The 25,069-nt window shown below is 43.9% G+C and overlaps 1 protein-coding gene across 2 annotated transcripts; it reads left to right on the top strand.

Annotated features, from left to right (window-relative positions):
* The first annotated feature begins 570 nt into the window (after positions 1–570).
* On the top strand, positions 571–24,958 carry LOC124329022 (MDS1 and EVI1 complex locus protein EVI1-A-like). Of its 2 annotated transcripts, none has more exons than XM_046787933.1 (8): positions 571–1,657; positions 19,035–19,089; positions 20,803–20,980; positions 21,310–21,610; positions 21,676–22,574; positions 22,649–23,035; positions 23,099–23,560; positions 23,892–24,958. In XM_046787933.1, exons 2-8 carry the CDS (start codon positions 19,050–19,052, stop codon positions 24,334–24,336), a joined length of 2,712 nt encoding a protein of 903 aa, XP_046643889.1. In that variant the 5' UTR covers positions 571–1,657; positions 19,035–19,049; the 3' UTR covers positions 24,337–24,958. The 2 variants fall into 2 exon arrangements, with proteins under 2 accessions (XP_046643889.1, XP_046643890.1); XM_046787934.1 differs by having other exon boundaries at positions 23,864–24,014.
* Positions 24,959–25,069: the final 111 nt, after the last annotated feature.

The following is a 25,069-nucleotide window of genomic DNA, read 5'->3' as shown; positions in this document are numbered from 1 at the left end:
TACCTTGTGTGTCCCCCCAGGTCGAGCTGTGATCAATATAATATGAACCGGTGTAACATATAAGAGAGAAAAAAGGACAATAATGATTTGGTCGACTATTTACTTGGCGGTTTTTCTCCTGTGATCAACGTGGTGAATCAATCACGTCATCTAATCGATCGTACATACTAGACTTTTCAATCGATATTGAATTCATTCATCGTGATATGCAGATTTGACGTGGGAACTTTTAACGTCACTACAACTGAAAAAAAAAAACGTATAATTAATTAAATTGACAATTAAACGTTATAGTATGACAGTAGATTAGGTCTAGAAACATTTTCACGACTTCCGACGGCCTTGAGTGCAAAATATGCAAATTTCAAATCAAATCTTCCTTCCGACGTCCTTGAACGCAAAATATGCAAATTTCAGGCAACATCTTTTCTTTGAAAATGTTTCGACCTTGAAATAGGATTTAAATAAAAATCACTCCAGTTCCCTACAAAAGGTAAAGAAATAAAAGAAAAATTCCCGCTCAAATGAGGCGACATCTGCGGTCGATTTCATTTCTCGACACAATGTTGCCTGGGTGAGTTACTACACAAAAGTGTCCAACAAGAAACGTCTCCTTAAATCTAAAATCAATACACGCAAATCAATTAAAATTTAGCGAAATAACCAACTGACAAAATGATCAATTCCGAGTGTTCCGCACAGTGTCTTCATAGTGATTTACCAGTGCTTTTAATCACGTCTGCCTCGTGCATCTTGTGTTGGCCTCAACGAAATTTTAAGTGACATTTAAGTACATTGCAATCTTGGGTTGGCTGGACTTGTCTGTCGAGAAATGTATCGAGTCAAAAGTGCACACGAACAGCTGATATACAATTCAATTGCGTTAAAATGGAATTTAACGAGCCAATTAGACGTGGCACTGTGGCAGCAGCAGCTTCTTGCTTTCCGCCCAAATCTCGGCGTGAGTCTCTTGCCACCAAGATTTAATGAGATCATCCACGAATTGGGTGGCGGGCGCTCGTGAAGAAGATGATGAGGAGGAGAATTGAAAAGGGGAGACGGACGACGATGAGAAAAGGGGTGGGCGTCTCTCATCATCCGTCGAGAGTCCGGCCCCATTGGTCGCCGTCCGTGGCCGAGAGGTGGAGCTTCAATCACAGTCGTCCAATGATAGTGGCGATATCTGCGCGGTGTCGTCCCTTGGGCCCCATCTATCCTCTCTCGTCTCTGCCCGGCCCGGCCGCCAGAAGAAGAAGAAGAAGAAGAGCCTCCTCCGTTCACTTTTTGGGTGTGTGAACTCGTCTGCGACCATCTTCGCAGTGACACTTTGGCCAGCTGGTCGCATCTCTACTCGGCTCTTGACTTTCTCCGTTTCAAAAATCCTCTACGCACATCGTCTCGTATCGTCTCGTCGACAGGGAAGACAATTTTCATTCGTGTGATTTCATCCGTCAGAGAACTTTTGGGTTCATTATTCCGGAGGACGAATCGCTCTAGGACGTCGGCGAACCAAAACTTTTTTCTTCAGTGGTGATTTTTGAATAACCGACCGACAGTCGAGTGTTGCTCAACTCGTTTAACGGCTCGTCTGGCAGTAGTACTACTACCAACACTTTGTTATCTTTGACCCCTATCCATTGACACATATCATCATTTGGTAAGTGAGCCATTCATCCCTCAATATTTATTAGTTTGATTATCATCTCGGTGCCATGTTGATTCGAGATAGTCAATTCAAGATAGATATTCCGTGCCGAAAAAACGCTTTGACATTTTTAAGAGAATAATTTGATGGACAAAAGTGAGCGCTTCATCGTTTATTTTTCTTTTGTAAAATACTGAAAAGATTTTTTGTTGTTTTCGGTTACCTGCCGGCACCTTTTTTTGTGTGTGTGTGTGTTTGTTCCCGTCGTAAGAATTTTAGAGACGGGCTCGCATTTGTTGCTCGCGCTGGGCATCGAATCGAACGCCGAGAGCCGGTTTTTGTCCACCACCACCACCATCACCCGACGAGGCCATAAAAGATTGGCGAGATTACAAATTTTTCATTTTATTCATCTCTTCTCCTCCTCCTTTTTATTTGTCGGAGACTTTTTTTTTTGTCTTTGCTGGTTTTAAATTTTTTAAACTGGCCGGGCGACGAGCGGGAAAGTGTTTTATGATATAGCCATTTTTTATAATATATACATATTTGTATGTAGAAATTTATATGTGTATATTGCCCAGTCCCGAGCTGTGTGCAACAGCAGCGGTCGGTTGTGTCTAATATAGGGAGGGGGGGGGGGTGATAGGTTGAGATGGGCGGGTTTGAGTTTGTGAAGAAAAACAAATGCGGCCGTCCCCTACAGGGAAAAGAATAGAGAAGGAATAATATTATTATTATATAGACAAAAAAAGGAATAAGGCGCATGTCTCCAGCTCGTTGTCCATGTCTAAAATCGTCGCCGCAACTTTTCTCTAGACTCTAGCCCTTCAGTCACGCTTGTTGAGGTCTATTCAATATTTGCGTGTTTTCGACCCCTTTAACATCTTTGGTTTTTTGTTGGTTCTCTACTCCTTTTTTTGATCAATTTTTATTCCTGTTGTTTCGGCGTGCCAAAGAGGGAGGAGTTGGAAGCTATAAGTACAGGGAGGCTATACCTGGTCATTTAGCACCATCCATACCTGGCCGCCGCCGTGGCCGCCGCCGCCTCCGTCGTCTATATACACACACACGTTTTTATACGCATGCTATATAAGAACAGGCTGTATATAATAGCATTGCGCCATGTAGGATCGACAGCTAGTGTTTGTGCACCTATATGGAAGCTATATAGGGAAAAAACGAAAATAAATGTATGACGTATGACTTTCCGTTGATAGCGCGGCTTGTGTGTGTGTGTGTGTGTAAGCTCGAGCCAAAACTCCGCCCCGGCAGCTTCAGCTTCAATCCGTCATCGCCGTCACTATTCCACGGTACATAGGCTTTACTATTATAATTTTAAATATTGGAAAAGTTTAGACCTCTCAGCTGACCGTTTCGCGCTTGTCTTGGAATATTCAAATTGCTTTGAATCGATCATCCCTCCCAAAATAAAATCGATTTCCAAAAGTGTCGTAAAACGGGAGGGGGAAAATCAACAGTTATTTCTTAACTTGTCTCTCTCTAAATGAATGTCACATGTCGACTGAAGAAAAAAGATGGGCATAGATGATAAGATAACGAGCGTACAGTCAAAAGAGGGAGATCTAGAAATCCGTTATTATTATTACGCGCAACCCGAAAAACCAATTCCGTCTAGTGTGTCGAACTGCTCTGCGGTTTCATCTGGTTCCTGTTGATGTGTGGGTCTAAATGGGTGAGTAAAAGGAAGAGGGCGAGATTGGGGTGGAGACGGGACGATCCCGCACAAGGAAGGGCGCGGTGAACCGCACGGAACATATTTGTGAAACTTCGTTCAGTCCTTCCTTGAAGGAAACGATCGAAAGGAGAGATATAACCTCATGTCATCCGCCAGCGTTTATGGTTAAACAAATTCGGTATCCCAATCACAATGTCAATGACACTATGCGGATGAAAAACAAAAAAAAAACAAAAACAGTCGGATCAGATCAATTCAGACCGACACCATTCACTCACGTGAGCAATATAATGTCCGTGTCAATAGCCCCGGCACGGACGTCCAGCCAGACTTTTGAAAAAATGAACTTTTTTTTTTAAATTTTAATGAATGTATACGGAAACATGGGAGTTTTTCATTTATTGTTGTCTCCCGGGCATTTTTTCCGGGAGATATATCAAGTGTGTCTGGAAAAATCCGGTTCAATCGATACCTAATATACTATACCGCGCATTCGTCGCATTTTTTGAAATGGTTACAAGGTGCTGGGGACCATTTTTTAAAAGATTTCATTTCCAAGTTTTGCTGATATTTTTTCCGTGCGCTATTTTTCTCTTGTGTGTCCGAGCTGCTCCTGCTGGTGGGTTCCCTGTGCTCCTCGTTATCTTATCTGCTAGATTGGGTTCCTCTGCTGTCGTGCCGCCAGTATTTTTGGTGGGCCCCCACAAATAATAAGAGAGTGAGAGACTTGGCCAAGCCGAGTTGAGCCAGGGAAAACCGGGCCGTAGTATGAGTGGATGAAATAAGGCCAATAGATCTGTCAAGAGACCCCCGCTCGCTCTTCGTCTATCGTCCAGATAGTCTCCTTCAATGTATAGCCCATCGCGTCTCTTTTTTCTGGCTTGTCCGCCCATCATTCGAGAGCCCAGCTCAAAGCCCCCCACCGGTCGTAAAACTCTGGACGAGAGACATTGGTTTTTCTTTTCTTTTTTTGGGGGAAAAAAATAAAATAGAAAATAGAGAAAAAGATAGCGCTTCACGGCTCCTGGGCCCGGCGCTCAGTTGACGTTTGCTCGTTCTTGTCCGCGCGCCACAGCACTAATATACACGGCGCAAACTTGTTGAACCGGTCCGCTGATAGCCCAACAAACACAAAACAAACCGAGCCGCGCCGCATCCACACAAACACACACACGCCGGACTATATGGTGACACGACCCTTATCGGCGGCCGCGCGCGGATATACATGTATAATATACAATCGCTTGTATCTGTCTAGATAATAATCAAAAAACGCGCGCTGTATATATATTAGATGTGTGCGTGTGTCTATCCTCTTGCACACTGGATATGTACACAGGTACATACGCTGGTCGTGGGGATGATTTTTGACACGTCGGCCGGCGCGGTCCGATTGATGATTGAGAATCCTCTCCCTTTTTAAATTTGTTAAAGCTAACAAGATTTGTGACACCGTTTCGAAATTTTCTGTTTCAAATGATATCATCGCGGGATAAGCCCGTCGTGACGTCCAGCACATTCCTCTCGGCTCATCGGCTGGCATTGTGTATAGGCCTAAAGGCGCTATAACTGTCAGACAAATGTTGTGTGGCAGTTTCAGCTATTTAATCTATAGACACAAGTTTCTGTAGACGTGCTGGGCTACTGTAAATGTTCTGTTGTGATTGAGGCGACGAACATCAACTGTCACTCACACATTGACGTGTAAGGAACGGTTATACTTGTTTCGGTACGTTCTCTACAGATCTCAAACGCAGTCGAGCGAAATCAATTCCCTTTATTTTTTAACAAAAATCCCAAATACTTTCGGCACACATTGGGCCTATACACAGCGGCTACTGTATTTTCTATCCCAATATAGATCTTTTTTTTTTCTTCTTGTTTTCGCTTTTATCCCATTGCATTCCGAAAATAGAGACAAGTTTTGATGTATAGAGAGAGGCCTGCCGATAAGTCCATCACCTATACATACTTGATGTTACAATAAATCTAAAGATATTTCGGGGTCTAGTCTCTCTAGGGTCTCTTCTCTATTCACCACTCTTTTGCTGTTATAATAGGCTACTTCATGCGCAGTATCTTTTATATAGGAGAGTCTATATAGCAACAGCTACTCTATAAAAACCACGGGCACAACTGACGTCGAGAGAGCACTGGTGATAAGAGGGGCCTCTTCAAATTGTGTCGAATGATATACATAGACCGGCCAGAGATTTGGTCCTTTACGTTTGAAAATTTGGTTAGAAAACCAAATTGAAAATTTCAAACCCAGCTGATGAATGTCGCGAGCTTTGTACTATTGCTAGTTTATTGTGGCGGAGCTAGTTAGGTCTTTTGTGACGTGTTGACGACCGAGAGAGAAAAAAAGGAACGAGTGCGGTGTACGGGTGTTGTGTCGCATTATTGAGCCTATTTCGGCTGATTGAACTCATCCTTTTGTGGTGGAATGCCAAACGGGAGGGGGTCCCCTCCGCCGTGCTGACGCTTGAACGCGGACCGAGAGAGCCGGCCCGGCCGGCCACTGGGATATTTGATCCTCTTATTTCCACTCCAACACCTCTCTGGTACACACACACAGAGTAGTGTGTGTGTGCAGCCTGGATTGTATTCATTCGGCTGCTGCTGTATAGTAGCTTTCTTCTTTTCTCTATTATAATTTCTAGTCGGGTGAGAAAAGCGCTAGGGGGGCAGGCGGCCAACATCAGAGACAGATGAGCAGAGGACACAGGCACATCTCTACATAGCTCTCCACCTGTGTGTGTTATTTGGTAGAGCAACGATCGCAATCTATGTATATCCATAGCCCTTGTCTACTTGAATGGCAATCAATAAGAAGACCCTGCAGTGATTATGGAGAAACATTTATTTTTTTATTTTTTCCCTATTTTCCCATGGCCGGCAATAACATTCAATGCAATCAGGTCAAGAGGGATCAGAACCAACTCGACAATGCGAAAAATACGGAGGCTCATTTTTTGTTGATTCATTTCGTTTGTTCTCATTTCTCTTGGCTGGGCAACCCCCTTTTTTGTTTGGACGTTCAGTTGGTAAAGGTGTTGCGGGATTTTCCGCTTGATAGAGCCATGTACATTTACTCGTCTATCTGTGTTTACAATAGAAACCGTAGAGAGATATCGCGAGCTGCAACTGTGAAAAACAGAAACGCTCGACCGCATCTCTTGTAATTCAATCAAGCGCTTCTTTTTGGATCGGCCAACCAGCGAAAATTTTTCAATCTACATACCTGTCGCCATCGAACTTTTCTTCGGAATTTCACTTTCGAAATTCCAAAGTGTAAAACTCAATTGCCGACTGAACAAAAATCTTAAATTGTGCCTGATTAAATTGGTGAACAAGTGAATGGGGGGGTGTTTACATTCTATTAAAATGGAATTGAATCCAGGCAGCGGGTAATTCAATTAGCCTTGATTACATGGGTGTCGACTACTGCCGAGCAACGAGAAATAGACGCGGGGCCATTGGGTTCGTTTTACACACAACATTATTAACTCAAGTGCGACTCTATAGGTACACACGGACTTTGCTTCGAAAAAAAGATGAGTTTGGTTCGCCTGTCACTTTGTTATCTCAGTCAAAACAAGTCGGATTTTTTGACGTTTCAATCAGGACTGCATTTTGTTGACCGGGTGATGGAAACCGTTGCTGTGCCGCTCCAATATTCATGCGGAGACGACTATCGTATAGACTCTTTGATTGTTATATTCTTTTTCCCCTAGAGCCATTGGCTTTTTTTTCGGGTATGTGACGGGTCGACATGGGAATCTTGTCTGGTGCCAATCAGATGCGCTCATGCGAGAATTACAAGAGCTAGCGAAAAAATCATAAAAAAAAGAGAAAAAGGTCGTCGCTATTATTGATATTTATTTTCCCTTTTTATTTTTTTTCATTTTGGTTTTCTCTCTCCTTTTTTGTTTGTGTGTTCCAGCAACCAGCGGGGAATAACTGGGGAGGGACAAGCTGCAAACATATCCCAAGTATACTTGGGATCTATCCTGTGCAAGGTTTTTTTTTCTTCTATCGTCACATTCTCTTTTTTCTATTTGGTCTGCGCTTGTTTTTGATCTGATTCTATACGTCCTTCTGACACATTGACAGTTGCATATCAGAGGCTTTCCACCCCCCCCCCCCCTCTTGGGTGCATTTGAGCTCTTCACTCTCCAATTGATATCCATGCCAATCACACCCTAGCTCTCGGGTTTGTTCGGTGTTTTTTGTCACTTCTCTCTCCATCGCATCGCATCGCTAGAGCGATCCTCTTCAGTTTGTTGTGAACAGAATGAGCCATCTCGTCCATCAGCTGCTGCTGCTGCTGCTGCATCAGAGTCAATAATCGAGATTGAAATAAAAACGAGAGACTTTAGATATGAAACTGTATATCCAATGGCGTGATTTTTCAAATCATTTGGCTGATCTGATGAAGATGATTTGGCTGGAATATTTGAAATGTAAACCGTTGAGATGCGATGAGAGTTTCAAAAGTCGCGGGCGTCGCTTATTGGCTCCGATGTCGCGGGACGTGTCGGCCAATGATGTCCGTGTTGCTGTGTGGGGGCAACAGCGTCCGGCAACCGGCCGGAACCCGGAGACAAGGCCAGCATCAGCTGTCGCTGACAGTTTGAGCAGAGAGTAATGTTCATTTCGTCGTTCCATTTTGCGTCCACTTTGACCTTCTGACTATTCGGCCACATGATTCAAACCGAAACGTTTCAAATGTATTTTTCAAATCGCGCGCTCAAAATCTTTTCTTTCCCTCCCGAACTTGTAGCACGCGATGTAACTCTCGGAAGCCAAACAACAACCACAACAACTTTCTTAGTTAACATTTTAGTTTTTAATTAGGGTCGCAGCCGACCCAGACAGACTCGGCAGCCACCGATTGTTGTCTGGGTGTGGTTACCTAATTAACTATAGCGTTGCTTCACACAACAAGCGAGCGAGCTAGAGAGGTTTTGTGCTGGACGGCATCAGGTGACGAAAGAATTAGTTATTCAATCGCCCCTATCTAACGTACTGTAGGTCGTAACAAAATAAACACCGGCCGACAAGGCAGTAGTTGGATTCAAAATAATAAAGAAAAATAATTTCAACCGAGTCAAAACGGGGGTGTCAATTTACCATTGGAAAACACATACAATTTTGAATGGTACAGAAACGTCATCACCAATACCGAGTATAGCCGGAATTATCTAGCCAAATCACTTGAGATTGCAATTGCTTTTGAAACACTAAAACTGTTTCTGACGAGTAGATGTAACATGTACAAAGTCCTCTGTGTGAATTGTTGAATATATAGCCAACCAGATCGGCGAAGGAAAATGACGTGTGTGCATCGCATAAGAGTAGTTGAGCGATAACGAGTCAAATGTCTCTCATCTAATGAAAAGATGATTATTAATTCCCAGCCAGCTGTTTGGTAAAGACGACACATTTTCTCCAGCTGTGTATTAGCCAACTAGTGCTGCTGTCGTCTAATCAACAGTGATGTTGACAAAGATGGTCGGATGCCTCTCGCCATGTATAACGCGCACACGTTTCTCTCTTATTTGTTCTTTTTGAGACAGGGCCAAACAAATCAACCCTGCCTGCCACTCGATTATTTGCTATACACAAACTATAACAACCCGAGTGTACATAGTAGTACATGTATAATAGATTTTTCTCCCTTGGAATGTTGTTGAGCTTCAGGAGCAGCAAGGTGTTGGTGATATCGAAGCGCATCAGCCAAAATCAGCGGGTGGGAAGAAGAAGATGTCGAGTTTGTCGACTGTCAACCCGAAAAAAAAAGTTTGTTTTTGTGTTTGAATTTCCAAGGGGGGTGGGCCCCCTGTCGCGAAGAAGATTGGCCGTGGTCCCATGTCATCATCGTGGCGTATGGAACTGGTCGATTGAATGAGAGTCGCTCTCTTCTTTCTTCTTCTTTGCACCGTCGAGCTTTTACTTTTTATTATCGGTCATGTCAAGTGTCATGTCACGTTGTCTCTCGCGCAAGTCTTTTTATTTTGTCTGGCTCCTGATAGGAGCCGACTCACTACACGATGGATCCCCCTCAGTTGTTGTAGAACAGCGCCCGACATGACCGAGCGAGCGAGCGAGAGAGAGCCGTACACGCACGATGGCGACAGCTCGGCAGGACAAACATGTAGTAGTTGCTAATAATATTGGTGAGAAGGAGCTATATAGGAGCTAGGGGGAGAGACATCAGGAGCAGAAGAGCGGGGGTGGCGCCTCTTTTATTTTTGTATCAAAAGAGACGATTTGATATTGTCAACGCATTGTGAAAGCGACGGCCGGCCGGCTGCTGCTGCTGTTGCGACAGTCTAGGGCCCGGGATGGTCGTGTCACTGCGTGATGCGTCTCCCCATTCGGCGTGTGTCTTATGTTTTGAGATTTAGATAGAAAAATAGGGCCGGCCCCGGGTGGCGCCTTGCCGCCACTGGGAGGCGTTGCATCAAAGATCTATAGATCATCGCCCCCTCCCCGCTTTCACCATGTACTGCCGCCGTGTTCCAGCTGCATTTGATGGCTGGCTAAATTGCCTCGATCCTTGGGCTGCAGTGACACATCCCCCCACGGCGCCGAGAGTGGGCCGTCGCCCACGTCTCTCCGGAGAAAAGTCTATTCACACACACACACTCTCCTAAATATATATATATGTGTGTGTGTGTTTCACGCGTCTTACTACTGGCCCAAGTTGATGATGATGGAACATCACACGACGCCTTTCTCTCTCTCTCCACTTTAGTGCCTGGCCATATACCCCCGCCGTGGTATATGGAGCTGGACTCTATATATTCAACGTCATTTATGACGCCCAGCCTTGTGTGTGTATGTAGAGTGGCTGGGCCACTAGAGAGGTCCGTTTGATTTGCGTGAGTCCGTTTCAACCATCTCCTTTGATTGACGTTTAACGCCCGTCTCTCTCTCTCTCTCCTCCGCCTTCGACACTTGTGTGTGTAACACAATATCCGCTACACACACACACACTAACAAATTACAAGGGAAAAAAGGGCGAGATGGGCCGGCAGGATAACCGGCCGTGTTTCTTTTTGCTTCCCTTGTATTTTCCGGCAACATTATATTTACATAATAAAATCAAAGTGGAGGATCAGATGAAAAGGGGGAAATAAAATCAAGTCCAGCAGCTCAATACTAATAAAAAATTAACAAGTTAACTGAAAGGGATGTGTGTGTGGGAACTGTGATGTTATGACTGTTCAATTCTCATTTGGGGCCTCTCTCTCTATTTCGGTTTCGGGAGATAAATCAGCGGATAATCGACACTCAACGTCCGACCGTGAATAACGCGCAACCTCTTTTTAACGTTTGTTTGGATCTATGCGCAGTAAGACGGCGGGGCTTATGTGAAGACTCGGCCGAAAGAATTATGGCTACTTGTCGGCGAAGGCCAGGCCACTTTCTCTCATTGGTTGATGGCCCTTTTTTTTTTTCTCATTTGTTTTGGTTTTTCCCGAGCTTCCTCCTCCTATTATTTCTTTTCCTCATTCACTCACTAAACAGAGAAGAAAAAATGGTGTTGGCATAAGAGAAGAGAGAGCTATTAAATTTAATTGAAGAAAAGAAAAACTATATGGCTGATGTTTTTCGTCCCCTCTCAATGAACGTCAAAAGACTCTTTTCTTTCTTTAAGAAGGAAAAGAAAAAAAAACGGTGGTTGATGGGAAAATGACCTCATCTTCTCTCTCAACACGCAGATTTTTTTTCTTTTTGTTTCTCTCTCCGGCCGGCCGCCCCATCATAACATTGAGGAGGGTTGAAACGACGGGGGTGGTGGCGGTTGCTGGTTTTTTGGGTTAGGTTTGAAGGGGCCGGAAACGCAGCTTGGCCCGTTGTATAGAGTAGATTTCTCTCTCTTGTCCAAACTGTATTGATGTTCTTTTCTATTTTTTCTTCTCTCTCTCCATGTCGTTTATAATTCTTTTCTCACTTCTGCTTAAACTGAAGAGGGTGCAACTGACTACTAGTAGGTCATCTGACTCTCTTGTTTCTCCGGCAGTTGTCTCTTTTGGTCGTGACACTGTGATGACGTGTACGACTGTGAGAGAGTTTTTTCGTTAACACAAACGACGATGGTTGTATAGTTTACATTTTTACAAGCTGCTGGAGAAACAAGTCTGGGAAATTGGGAGCTATGTCAGCGTTCAAATCACTTGGGCAGTTATGTGGGGCGTTTCTTCGGCTCAACAGCTCACAACATTTTTATTTTTGCCGTCCAATTTTCACCGTCGGACTCTCTGCTGGACTCTGTTGTCAGCTGGTAGAATTTCTGAGCGAAATAATAAAAGGCTTAAACAACATTGGGGGAATAAAAAATCAAAATAGATTTCACACCGTTTTCTTAATGATATGAACGCCGCAATCACACAATACCTTGAATTGCATTGTACCAAAATTTGAGAGATGGGAACAACAACTTGTAAATGGAAGAATAATAGGCTCTGCGCCCAGTTTGTATATCCGGACGGACGAAATAACAATGAAATTATAGTCAATAGAAGAAGAAAATAAGCAGGCCATCTCTCCCTCCTCCTCCCATTCTTTAGATTATTATTTTGATCACACTTTAGCCCCACCTAAAAAAAGAAAAAATGAAAATGGAAGAAGAGAAGAAAAATTTTTCCAATGAATAGAAATTGTCAGCCGGCGAGAAAGCGCTCCTGTGCGCGTTTGTTGGCCGTCCACACAAGGTTTTCCTCTCTCTCTCTCCTTATCGTCTCTTATTCTTTCTACATATGTGCCGCGTCAATGAAGGGTGCAAACTCTTGAAATCTATATCTCCCCTGCATACGCTTTATACCCACACTAGAGAGAACATGGCCAGGCTGGCTGCTGTGTGTACAAGTTAGCCTTTATCAAAAGGAGGTACAGGGCTGAGTTTCTCCCATCGGGTCGCCTATTATATTTATATTTCGACCCTAGCTACATACAAGGGTTCCATTCAATGACCAAAGAAGACATGTGAGAGGGGTAGACGTGGGACAATTCGTTATCATTGGGAAGAAGAAGGCCGATAAAGAAGGAAATCAATGGGAGACGAGGTGTTTGCAACACGTCAAAAGTCTGGAGAAAAATACTAAGGGAGAACCGCCGACTCGAGTATAAGACATGTAACGCGCATTTCAAACTATGAAATGCATTGGCCATGCTGCTTTTGTTGGAATAAAAGAGAAGATGTACATTTTTTCTTGAATAGATCCAACTGACCACCAGCTCCTTTTTCTTTTACAAGTTATCCAGGATAGTATCTCTTCTATCTATAACAATAATGCATAGCTATATGAGTCACCCTACCGCTTTACCCTCTTCCCTATTGAATTCGATATATCTAAGGTCAAGACGAGTTCCTCCTTGGTGACCCTCAGCTGACAAGAATGATGGTCGAAGAGAGGGTTAATTTTCACACCTGTGGTTTGAAGAAGCTTAGACTTTTGTTTGTGCACTTGAACGTGCCTGCACAGCCAATCAACTTGAACCCAGTATGCATTTTAATAATGTTTGCTATACAAGGCCTACAGCTGGGCGGAATAGAGTCCCAAATAAATGAAAGGAGCAACTCTATGATTGTACAGTCTAGATATAGGCTGTGGCAAGCTGTGTTTGTTCGTGCTATCTTTGACCTTTTTTAATTCTATCCATTTTCACACTGACCGTTATTTATTAGCTTGGGTTAGAATAGGGACATTTTGACAAACACGGAAGTTTTTCGTCAAACATATTTTTACATTTAAAAAACAAATCAGACATTAAAAGAAATTAATAATTTCTCCTTTCCGCTCGATTTAAAAAGCATTTAAAATTTTTGTTTAATTGACAGTTTGATGCTCTAAAATTTCTGAATGAAATTTGAGGGCGTGAAAGTGATGCCGAGGATCCGTTCCCGGAATAAATAAATAAAGACTCGCCAGAGAGCAGAAATGATGGAATAGTTGGTTCACCACAATGTGGTATTCTTATAAAAATATTCTGCGCGTCCATATTATATATACGCCCCAAACGCATCAGGCATATATATATATATACCAGACAATAATAAAAAAAGAAGGCCTCTCTCTATTTTTCAATGGACATGTCTCTATAGTCGCCCAGCCCGTGTGTCAAGACTTATAACGCTCGGATCCCAAAAAATGGGAGGTGTTGGCTGAGGTTTACAGTGAGATGCGCGGCGCTATACATGAAACTATGCGGCCGGTCATGTCCCACCTCCTTATATATATATTCTTATTCCCATCATTGACGTCTCTATACACACACAGTCGGGCATAATGTGCTGGAAACGATCCTTTTCATCCGGTTTGCCTCCCCCTTTTTCCCCTCAACAGCCCAGGGAATTCCGCTCGCCGTTTTTCTCTTCTTGGTCTCCTCCTCCTGTACATGATCCTATTCAGATCGGGTGGCCGGGGTCCTTTTTTTTTGTGTTAAAATTCTATAGCGCTCGCCTATATATAATATGTATTGGTATAGAACATGGTTTGTTTGGTGCCTGCAGCTGATAATAAAAGGTGACATCTTCTTCATTGCTGCTGCTGTTGCCGGATAGCACCGAGCTCTTCTTATATATGTATATATCAGTATCATGGAGAGTATAACGTGTCTCTATGGCCTGCTCTATTAGACGCTATATAGCTCGTCTCTATTTTTCCGTGCTCTTCCTTGTTCCTCGCTATATAGCTGCCGCTCAACTCTCATTTCTCCCTTTCCATTCAACGACAATTGCCTATTGACGCGCGTTTTTGCGGCCTGCCCTTAATGCGTAATGTCTCTATAGAATTCCGGTCGACTGATCCCGCCAAACTCCACCCATTCCGGATATCTCTCTCTCGACTACAATTTGACCTCGTATCTCCTCTAGCTCCTTTATATGTAGTAGGCTACACAGACAGAGAGTATAGTGGTAGGCATGGCAAAGAGCTAATAGATTTCCCTTCGTCATTTGTAGACACCTCAGCTGTGTGTACGCCTATATATGGACCGCTATTGTGCATGTATATGCCCGGGGTGGGTGTGTGTGTAGGCTTGTTTTATTCCACGACAGGAAGAGAGACTTAATCGAATCCGAGTACCATATCTAGGTTGCACAGAGGACACGTGTTTGTCTGTTTATTCCGCTGTTATTATTCCCCTCTTGGCTATTTGAGACTAAACTCATCCTGACATCCGTCCAGCGGATGTTGGATGAGAAAAACCGCTTTTATCGTTTTTGAACGGTTTGGATTTTAAAAGGTACGGATCGATTTTTAATGATCGATTTCCTAAGGTGACTAATTAGAAGAAAAAATTTCGTTTGCTTTCGTTATTACAAGTTTAAAAAAGAGACAAAGTTTAATATATCAAAAAACAGAATGACGATATTCGAAATTCAGCTGAAAGGTAAATTAAAATTTGAAATCATTAAATAGTATATTGTTTAAGGATCTTTATGTTTACAATCTATCTGGAAAACAATTAAATAATTTATGAAATAATTTATAAATAATACAATCAAATAATTTAGATTCGAAAACGTAGTAAACACAGCAATTTCTATTTGCCCTTTGCTTTTCGAGATGAAAACCTTTTTTTAAAATTTGGAAAGTATTCAACTATCACAATTGCGAAACAAACATAGGTCATTGGTGGGCAAATAAATCCAGTGTTGTTCCTGCAGTAAAGTCATAGATTTGTGTGTTAAAAAACGGTCATGCTGATATTAGAAAACATAACATTTTATTTTTCATGCAAGTTTGTTTTCAAATCTGCCTCGTGTTTTCACTTTGCAAACTTATCATTGTCGGAATTTTAAAAAGTCAGATTTTCTTGGAGGAATAGAAACAGAATGATTTGACGACAAACCTGTGTTTCTGTACGAAACTTTATGAAATATCTGTTGTGTTTGGAATGGATTTGGAAGTAGGGGGGTGGAAATGAGACAGACAGCCGAAATATAAATTGTCAGTGTAAAACGGCTACGAAGTTTGGCTGTAAAACATTTTTCGTCGACTCTTTATAGGCCAGCAGAGATCTAAACGATTTTCTTAGCTTATTCCGTAGGGGTTATTCAATGATTACATTTCCCTGCGCGTACAAACATGTACAGCCAGGTGTGGGTGAAAATGAAGAAAAGGCATTCACAAACAATATTTGTGTTGCATCGCTTCGTGCACGGGGGGCAGAATTGTGACTGTGTGCTCTGCCACTGAGTTATGATCCGCTCTTAATGGGTTCAACACAATCAATTCCCGCCCCCTCTCTACTCCCTCGGTGCCATTTATATACGAGCAGACGTCGCCGATGTCATTGTTCCCCCCCACACATAGGCCCTACATAAATATTGCGCTTCGCTCGTGTGTCTACAACTGATAGACTTTTATGTTTGAGCCGTTTGGACAATGTTTGACACGAGGAATTTCGGGCGACATCCCAACAACTCGACAACATCCGTTGTCGCCACACGAACTGTCATAAATTTGTCTCTTTTCAAAATCTTCTTTGATCGATACGAGACTAGAAACTTTTTTAGGCTACCAAATAAAACTCTTTGAGAAGTTTGGACAAGAATGACTACTACACACCTATACGCTCGTCTGCTGATGAATCGAGTCATTTAATGGTCAATCAACTCTTTTAATTTGATTTGACTTTCATAGCCATGAAGCGAGAAGTTGTGTTGCCTCGTGTCTACTCTCCCTGTGGCCTTGCAACTTCTTCTTTTACTGTACAGAAAAATCAGTTTTCTTTTTTCTTTAGCTATAACTTTATGTTCTCCTCTTTTATCTCAGTCTCAAATCTATACAAGCGCTCGACGCTCTCCATCAACGTGGCACACGTACACACAATATTCTCAATATCTGCTCTGCTCACTCTACCAATCTCGCCCCGCTTTCGCTCATTCTATTCTCTACTATATATGAGCTGCTGCTGCTGCTGCTGCTGCACGGCCTGTCATTAGGAAGCACTTAGAGATCAGACGGGCGCACTCTATATACTGCGGGTTAAGTGACAATCGCTGTCGTGTACAGCGTGAATAGCTACTGCTGGCTGTTGTGGCGGCACCACCACATTTCTTTTTTCTCTCGTCGCCCCTTTATTTCAATGTGAATGGGGTAAGAAAACCCCCCCGCAAAACCCACCAACAACCACATCGTATTTCCATCGTCTATATATATATACACTCCATAATACAGCGGCCTCTTTTCTCTCTCCCGCCTCCCCCCACCCATCTCTCAATCCTGTACACAAGGCTACTGTATTTTATCCATAGAGAGAGAGGCTGATTCTCGGTATATTTATTTCCGCGTTTTTTTATGGATAACCGACCTCCCCCCCCCCACTACTCTTGTCTCCTCCCATCATGCCATCTATATACCCCCTCAACACTCTTATCCCGCATTATTATATTTAACGTGCACGGTTCTGCCGTATCCATCCAGTATAAGGTTTTAGTTGCTGGCACATGTAGGGATTCTAATAGGAGGCATATGTAGTGTGTATAGACCAGCCGGCCAGGGAGCACACAATCGATTGAAATTGATCCATCAGACGCGTTGGGAGTCGCCAAGCATTTTTTTTTTTTGTGGGGTAGTTCGTTGTTAGGGTCTATACATAAAAGAAAGTGTAGATATGTACAAGTCTATAAGGCCCTTTACGTAACTATCGCTGTGCAAGGATACGAATCCAACAGATTGATTTTTCTTCATCAGCGTATCTATGTGCTGCGCCACTGATGGGCGTTTGAATTCATTCGTGACAGCAGGGAAGAGACCGACGGGCGACAATCATTGATGATCAAATGTGCATTGTAGATTCTCCGACTACCGTTCTCCTTGACAAGAAAAATAGTTACTGTGGCGTTGGGCGAGACAGGACCCCAACAAATCGATTCTGTCATTAGGGTCATTAGATACTGACGAGTCGTGCCATCGCCTTTTGGTAGAACGGACCATTTTCGGCTGTTCCATTTGAAATTAAAGGTGGTAGGGGGGGGGGGGCACTTGTGTGTGTGTAGGCTAGCGACGGAAAATGCGGAAGGCGACAATAGAGCCAATCAGTAGCCTATTATTGTATGTGTGTATAGAAGATAAATCGGAGGTGTGTGTGATGGCCATATGGAGATGATTCTGTTGCGGTCGAGCGCTCAAGAAGAACGGGCAAACTCCGTCTCTATTATTTGTGGGTTCATAGATAAAAATCTTCTCTTCCATATCTATAAAGAAGGGACTGGCAATTTTTCAATAGATCGGCATTCACTCTGGCACGCCATTGCCGATCGGCAGCGCGCCCCTCTATTTGTGTACAGTTTGTAGGGCCTTTGTAAGTACAACTCAAATGCATCCTGCATCGCTACGGGATAGTGTTTACTCGTTTCTAGGCTTATAGACTTTTCCAATATTGTCCGGCTCCTTTTCGTTCATCAATTCTAAGATAGACATGCAAAAGTAAAGTAGGATCTGGTTGTACCATCAAGAAAAATATCCTTAGAATTGATGGTTCGAATAGCCAAACGTGCGCTTATAGTTGACGAAGGCTTTTTCTTGATTAAAAGAATTCTGATCCTGAAAGCCGGACAGAGAGACATGTTAAAGCCAATGCTTTGCTATGTGTGTACAGTACTTGGCGCAATGAACTTTGCGCGTCTATTCAAGTCAGCAGTGCAGCCGCAGGATCATTAGCCCAGTGGATTTTCGTTTCTCGGTTGATTGTTGGCGACAAAAGATCGACGTCCACTGAATGCGGGTCACGTAGTCCACGTAAAGTGACCGCCATTAACACGGCACGGATGGTCGAGCAGGCCGGCTATCCGTTGCCCGCGCACTCTCTCTCTTCTCCATCAATAGAGCTAATCTCTCTTTTATACCCTCCAGCGGTCCAGCGCCCCGTTTTTATGCTATATATTTGATTTCTTTTGATTCATTTTCACTTTCCTCAGCTTCTTCTTCTTCTTCCGCTTTTCATACGCCCCCCTTTTTCGTTCAAATTAGCCGATTGAATAGCGTTGCTGGATATATAGCCGAGCATCGGAAGCATTTCAGTTGTTGTTTCCGACTGGGCTGAATGGTTAATGGTCGCAGGGGCTTACACAACTGCGAGTGTGACTGGAGAAAGATGCAAAGAAGACGAAAAAAGAAAAGGGGAACCATTTGACACGTAATAATAGGGAAAAGAGAGAGAATCAGGACGCCAAAATGGACTGATAATGATCCTATAGACACGCAGGCCTTATATACGATTCTATGCCTCCGTTTTATTCACTATACGCGTCTATATAGCCATCGAATTGGCTTCGTTTATTTCTCCCCCCACCACCGCCCTAGACTGAGGATAGACCGCAAGCGGCAAATCTTGTGCCCACTCTCGGCCATTGCAGTTTTTGTGGATGCTTTATATATGGATTGGACCTTCCGTTGGGGTTTTTATGTTACAACGCCCCCGGAAAAGGCCACTCTTGTCGTCTTTTGTGTGGGTCCGTCATCGCATTGGGGGTCTAGCTGCTGCTGCTGCCATATGACATAGTACTACCAGCTTACTTTATGCCGATGATAGTGTTCCCCTTTTTTATTTTCGTCAATTACACTACAGAGCGGCGTTCTTATAACTGTAATAATAAAGATAAATAAGTCCAGAAATCATGCAGTCTAGAATCTCTAATAATTTGGTTTTTGATTTGATATGATGATGCAGGTTATTTTGGCCTCTATGGAGAGCTCTGCCGATCGATCAACCGACAGCGACTCCGGTAAGTTCATCATCTTCCACGTGTACTTTTAATACCCTAACGGCAGCGTTACGTAATTAGTAGAATAACAATTCAGCCGCCATCTACCATCTTATTGCCTAGGCAAAAGAAAGATTTCTATGGGTTTTTCGTTCAGTATCCAATAGGCTTCAAATAATGGAAAAGAACAAAAGTGACATTAAAGCTGTTGCCGTAAATCAGAGCTTTTTTTGAAAGGAATGGTGAGGGGGGGAGAGAGAGCAGAATGATAATTTTCACGGTTGGGGTGATTGCGAGTCAAGCAGGTGGGAGGAAGAGCGCCGACCGGATCACGTGACTTCCCCCAACAGCAGTTTCATCTGTGCAGCTCGTCGCATTTTTTTGTTTGGCTACGTGTGTGTGTCGAGTGTTGCAGACTGTGCTGGGGTTCCGGTGACTTTGCCGGTGATTCGTATATACAGAGCATGCAGGACTCACGTAGAAAGCAGTTGCAATGACGAAAAATAAGCCAGGTGAAGCGCACCTGACCTTTTGACATCCACCACTTCCCTGCCTTCGTCCTCTCGTGCAGTCAACCGACCACCGTGACTGATGAATCATAAATATTAGTCGACAGACTGAACACACACACATGCCGCACGTTAGGCCTCTATAACGATTCTTACAGTATTTGACAACAACCCGGTCTCACTCCGTCGTCTACTTGATTTCAGGCGTTATCATTACCCGCACTGTTGCATATTCTTAAACAAGTTTAGAGATGAAAATGCCATTAGATTATCCCTACCGATAATGAACATTGTCTTTGAGAAATTACCAGAAATTATACTCGTCTTAAACAAAATTATCCAATGCCATCAGTGATAACAAAATACAATTCAAATCAGCGTCCGAAAAAAGGCAGTGTGATTAAATTGGATAGAGTAATGATGATTGCTTTGATTTCAAAAGCCAAACGCAAGTTATTTTTAAAAGCAGAGTGGGCAGCAGATGTTCGAAGCTGAATTTGACGGACGCAAGGGAAGTTAACGAGACCATCACATGTTTCAAATACATACAAACCGAACCGAATCTGACCACCCTCTTTCCACCACATCTACAGCAGTCAGGGCAGTTGCTTTGTCATTTTTTCTTTCCCTTTTTTTTTTTACCCTTCGAGTTTGATCAAAAATTTCTCACGCCCCCATTGTCCACTGTACACAGCAATAGACTAAATCTTCGATAGTAAAGCCCAGCCGTGTGTACAGCACGGTGTCCTAAAGAACCGGTAGTGTTTTGTTTGATTATGAGTGACCATAGTAGCCTATACACATGAATAGGGGATCCAGAGACCTACCTACCTATATTCCCCCCTTTCTTTTTCCGGGATATACAGCAAACTTGTACACAATTATTATTATTTTTTTTTTACCTGTGTCATCGCGGCGCGCGTGGTTGTGATTTGTCGAAATTTGTTCCACCGGCCATCTTTATATCTCGCTTTATATTCTCTTTCCCGGCCCAGCCTATAACGATTATCACAATGGTAGTACATGTATAAGAGGAGCGAGTTACGAATATAACTAGAGACAGTTGCTTCCGTTCCCAAGTCGACATCAGTTCAGTTTTCTCTTATCTACACAATTCATTTGCTGACCGAACATTTCGTGTGTCTACAATTGTGCAGTCTGATTATTTAGAAAGTGTCAAAGTTTGAGCGAGAAGTTGATTATCAATTTGAAATCGCCATAAAAGGTTCCGAGCGCTACTTTAACCACAGCGCTGGAGGAGGAGTTGGCGGAGGTGGCGGGAGCGGAGGATCTGGTGTCATCAACAACAGCCACAACGGAAACGGGCGACTTACCGATTGCGACGACATCGACCTTCCCGTTCGTTGCGAGGTCTGCGATAAACCATTCCACGACGTCGACCAGTAAGTCTTTTTTTTTTTTACATTTTATTTCAGTCAACTTGCATACGTACGTGTCAATAAAATATACAGCGTGAACTATCGGTCACTGTCTCGGCCATGTGACTGCTGCGAAACCAGACAGAAAAATAAGCGAAATTGAATAATCCAACACTGACAGATTTATTGAATTCAAATTTAATTCCTAGTCGTAGAAAATGTTATGTTTCGTATTGATTTCCACGTGCCTACATCTTTTACAGCCCTGAGTCGATCTCCTTTTATTTTTTGAGAAAAATAAACGGACAGCTCTAACAATCACATTCTTCTTCTTCTTCTTTTTATTTTTTAAGGGTTGATTCGCATCTGGTGAGCGTTCACCAGTTTCCTCTGGGTCGCTATCCGTGCACATTCTGCTCACGAGCTTTCAGCTGCCGACCACTCCTCTCTCGCCACGCTGTCGTCCAGCACGGTCTAGGCCGGCGTTACCCATGCGAGCACTGCGCCAAGGTCTTCTCCGATCCGTCGAACTTGCAGCGCCACATCCGGTCATCTCACGTCGGCGCTCGCGCTCACGCTTGTCCCGAGTGCGGCAAAACCTTTGCCACGTCGTCTGGACTCAAACAACATACCCACATTCATTCCTCGGTCAAAGTACGTCAAGAACCATCAAAAGAAATTTATCGAATCTTTATCTAAAATCTATTCTTTGGTTGCAGCCGTTTCAATGCGAGGTCTGTCTGAAAGCCTACACCCAATTTTCTAACTTGTGTCGCCACAAGCGCATGCACGCCGACTGCCGCTTGCAGATCCGCTGTCAACGCTGCGGCCAGCCGTTCAGCACCGTCACTTCGCTGGCCAAGCATCGGCGATTTTGCGACACGGCAACAGTTGCGGCGGCCGCCTCTTCTTCTGCCGGCCCGATGAGCCACGCTTCTTACAGCGCCATCCACAACAACAACAACAATCACACCAACAACAATAGTAATAGCAGTAGCAACGGAAGCGGCATGGTGCCTCCGCCGCCTCCGCCGCCACTTCCTTTGCAACCGAGTCATCAGTCGGCATCACTCGCCCAGCAGCCGATGAACCTGATGCACTTGTACAGACCGACGCCATCCATGGGTCTGCCGCAGTTCAATTCGTCGCTGCTGTCGACCTACGCCGCCGGATTGAGCCATCACTTCTCTCCGGTGGCGGCGGCGGCGGCGGCTGCGGCCGTAGCCGCTGCCAACGAATCTTATCCGTCTGTGATGGCGGGCTGCCTGACTCCGGCCGCAACTTCCACACCCCGGCATCGCCAACCGTCTGAGCAGGATGGCTCGGACGAATCAGACATTGACGTGACAGACGACCGCAGTTCGGTGGCTTCATCCAGCTTTGCGTCGGAGCTGGGACGCCGCAAACGCTTCCGATCGTCAGGTGATGAAGGCGGAGAAGGAAATGAAACTGATACGGATCGACACTCGAGGCGGAGCGACAGCAGTTGCAGCAGCAATCTCGGAAGCTGCCACAGCGACAGGGAAGTGGCTAGCGACCAGAAAAGAATGAAGGAATCTGGCGAACAGCCGCTGGATCTCTCGAAATCGACCAAGGAAAACGAACGTGATACTCCCAAGTACGTTTGCCTTTTTATAATTAACCGTTTAATTATGTTACATGAATCTAATAACGGCATCATATTTATTACAGAAGCAGCGATCAGCGTTCCTTGCTAGTGGATGAAGATGCTGAAAATGAGGGCGAAAACGATGTATTGCCATCTCGCCCAGTTTCGACAATCAAACCGGCTCCGTGTAGCAGCAACAGCAGCGCTGAAGAGATCAAAACCGAGGTGGCACCGCCACAAATCGAAGCTTACCCTCCTCCTCCACCGCCATCTCTGCTCGCTTCCATCGGTAATAGCCTGAACCAGCAGCAATCAGCCGTCGCATCACACGGCGGATTGGCTTATCCACGCCCGATACATCCGGCCTTAATGCTTGAAGCAATGAACTTTCACCACCGGATGATGCCTGACGGACGTCCTTCTTACGCATCGTTTCTATCAGGCCACCATCACCATTTGTTACCGACGAGGTATAAATATATTAATTGTCAAATCTATAGGCCTTATTTCATCGTTTACGTACTTTTACGCAGGTGTCCTCCGATTTTTACGCCTTTGCTCAATGGTCTTGGTGCTCTGTCGGCTTTAAACGGTTCCCTACGAAACAATTTGGATCTGATCCGGCGCTCTGGTGGGCATCAACATCCGGTCAACCCGCACCTCTCCGTACCGAAACCCTACCACCACCACGACCATCATCATCACCAGCACTCTGATCATCTGGCGGCGATGAACGGCAGTGGAACGTCGCCAGGTTCCAGTTCCAATCCGTCGGTCATCGGTGGAGCAGGTTCTGTGATCAACAAATCGCGCGACCGCTACTCGTGCAAGTTCTGCGGCAAGGTCTTCCCCCGCTCGGCCAACTTGACCCGCCACCTGCGGACTCACACGGGCGAACAGCCTTACAAATGCAAATACTGCGATCGCTCCTTCTCCATCTCGTCCAACCTGCAGAGACACGTTCGCAATATTCACAACAAGGAGAAACCGTTCAGGTAGGCTTATAACTCTATTTTGGATACTCAATAATTCGAAAGTAAAATTAAAATATTCAAAAATGAAGTATAAAAATTGATTAAGATGCGATTTGCATTTCGTGATGTTGAGAATTTAAAGTTTCACAGTTTTACTTCATGTAAAGAAAATATTGTAGGAGAGGGTAAACAATTTTTCGGATATTGTAGTAAAATTTATTAAATTTTTTGAAGAATAAAAAATAACTTAGCTGTTTTGCACTTAATTTGAGCATTGTATTTTGTACAATCCAATGTATTAACTTTACGTTGAATTAATTGAAGTGGTTGATTGGTTGATGCGGCTGCTTAGGTGCCCGCTGTGCGAGCGCTGTTTTGGCCAGCAGACCAACCTGGACCGGCACTTGAAGAAACACGAAATGGATGGCAGCGCAGGCGGGGTTGATGGTGGAGCTAACTGCAGCAGTGTCCTGTCCGTCAGTCCGGAAGTAACGGTGAGCAGCCCGGAAGGTTTGGCCACCGCAGCCGATCTGATGGTGATGCAACAGGTGCATGCAGCGGATACTCACCTGGGAAGCTCTGGTTCGGTGAGACCAGAGACGGCCGTCACTTCGTCTTACTTTGCTGATATCCGGAAATTCATGGGTCAGGTGACGGCTGATAGTCTTTTGGCGGCCCAGTTTCAACATCAGCACCATCAACATCCACGATCAGACGATGAATTCAGTAGCCAGGATTCCACCGGCGATCGCAACCGTTCTACCAATGGCCAAGTCCGGCTCGAAATTGCGAGTTAAAAACAACAATCAATCAAACGAATATAAAAAAATATAAAAATAATTATTACCCGGCATCAGAATTTCCCGTATTGTTGAATTATTTCAAATGTCCGTGAGATCTCATTCCATTGTTTCCGTTGTCACTTTGCAAGCGTAGTGGTCCTGATGATGTCAAGATAAACGGACGAGCAGAAATGTTTGTATTTGTAGCTCTGTGCTCTGCTTCATTCCTCCCCTGTATACCACTCCCAGTACTACTTTAGTTCTTGTGTCCATAGTTTCATACTGGTACTTTTTTGCTGCCATTTTACATATTTTATTTCGTGTCGGCCTCCCTGAAAAAAAAAAACAACCTTTAATTAAACATCTTGTCTAACACTGTTTTGATCAGCCCTCTCGATATCGTAAATTTTCCTTAAATAAATGACCGCATACTGCACTTCTCGTTAACGTCTAACAGGATTGATTCAGCAAAATTTTGCTAGTGTTCATTGATTCCCTTTAATGATTTATCCTAGCATCATGATTTATATTTCGTATAGTCTCATTGTGTCTACCTCGCTACAACTTTTTTTGTAAATAATTTAGACTTCTTCATATGTATGTTGCAGTTCAATTAATATAGTACACATTTCGAAAGACAAAACTATTCTATACTGTTTACGCACAGCTACTAGTTTTAACAAAAAATAGCAATTAACACGGAAAAACAGCAACAAGAAAGCACAAAAGTAAAGAAATGCAGCTCAGT

The sequence above is a fragment of the Daphnia pulicaria genome, chromosome 3 (genome assembly GCF_021234035.1).
Source record: "Daphnia pulicaria isolate SC F1-1A chromosome 3, SC_F0-13Bv2, whole genome shotgun sequence".
NCBI lineage: Eukaryota > Metazoa > Arthropoda > Branchiopoda > Diplostraca > Daphniidae > Daphnia > Daphnia pulicaria.
The sequence above is the reverse complement of the archived record's forward strand: the minus strand, read 5'-3'. Positions and strand labels throughout refer to the sequence as shown.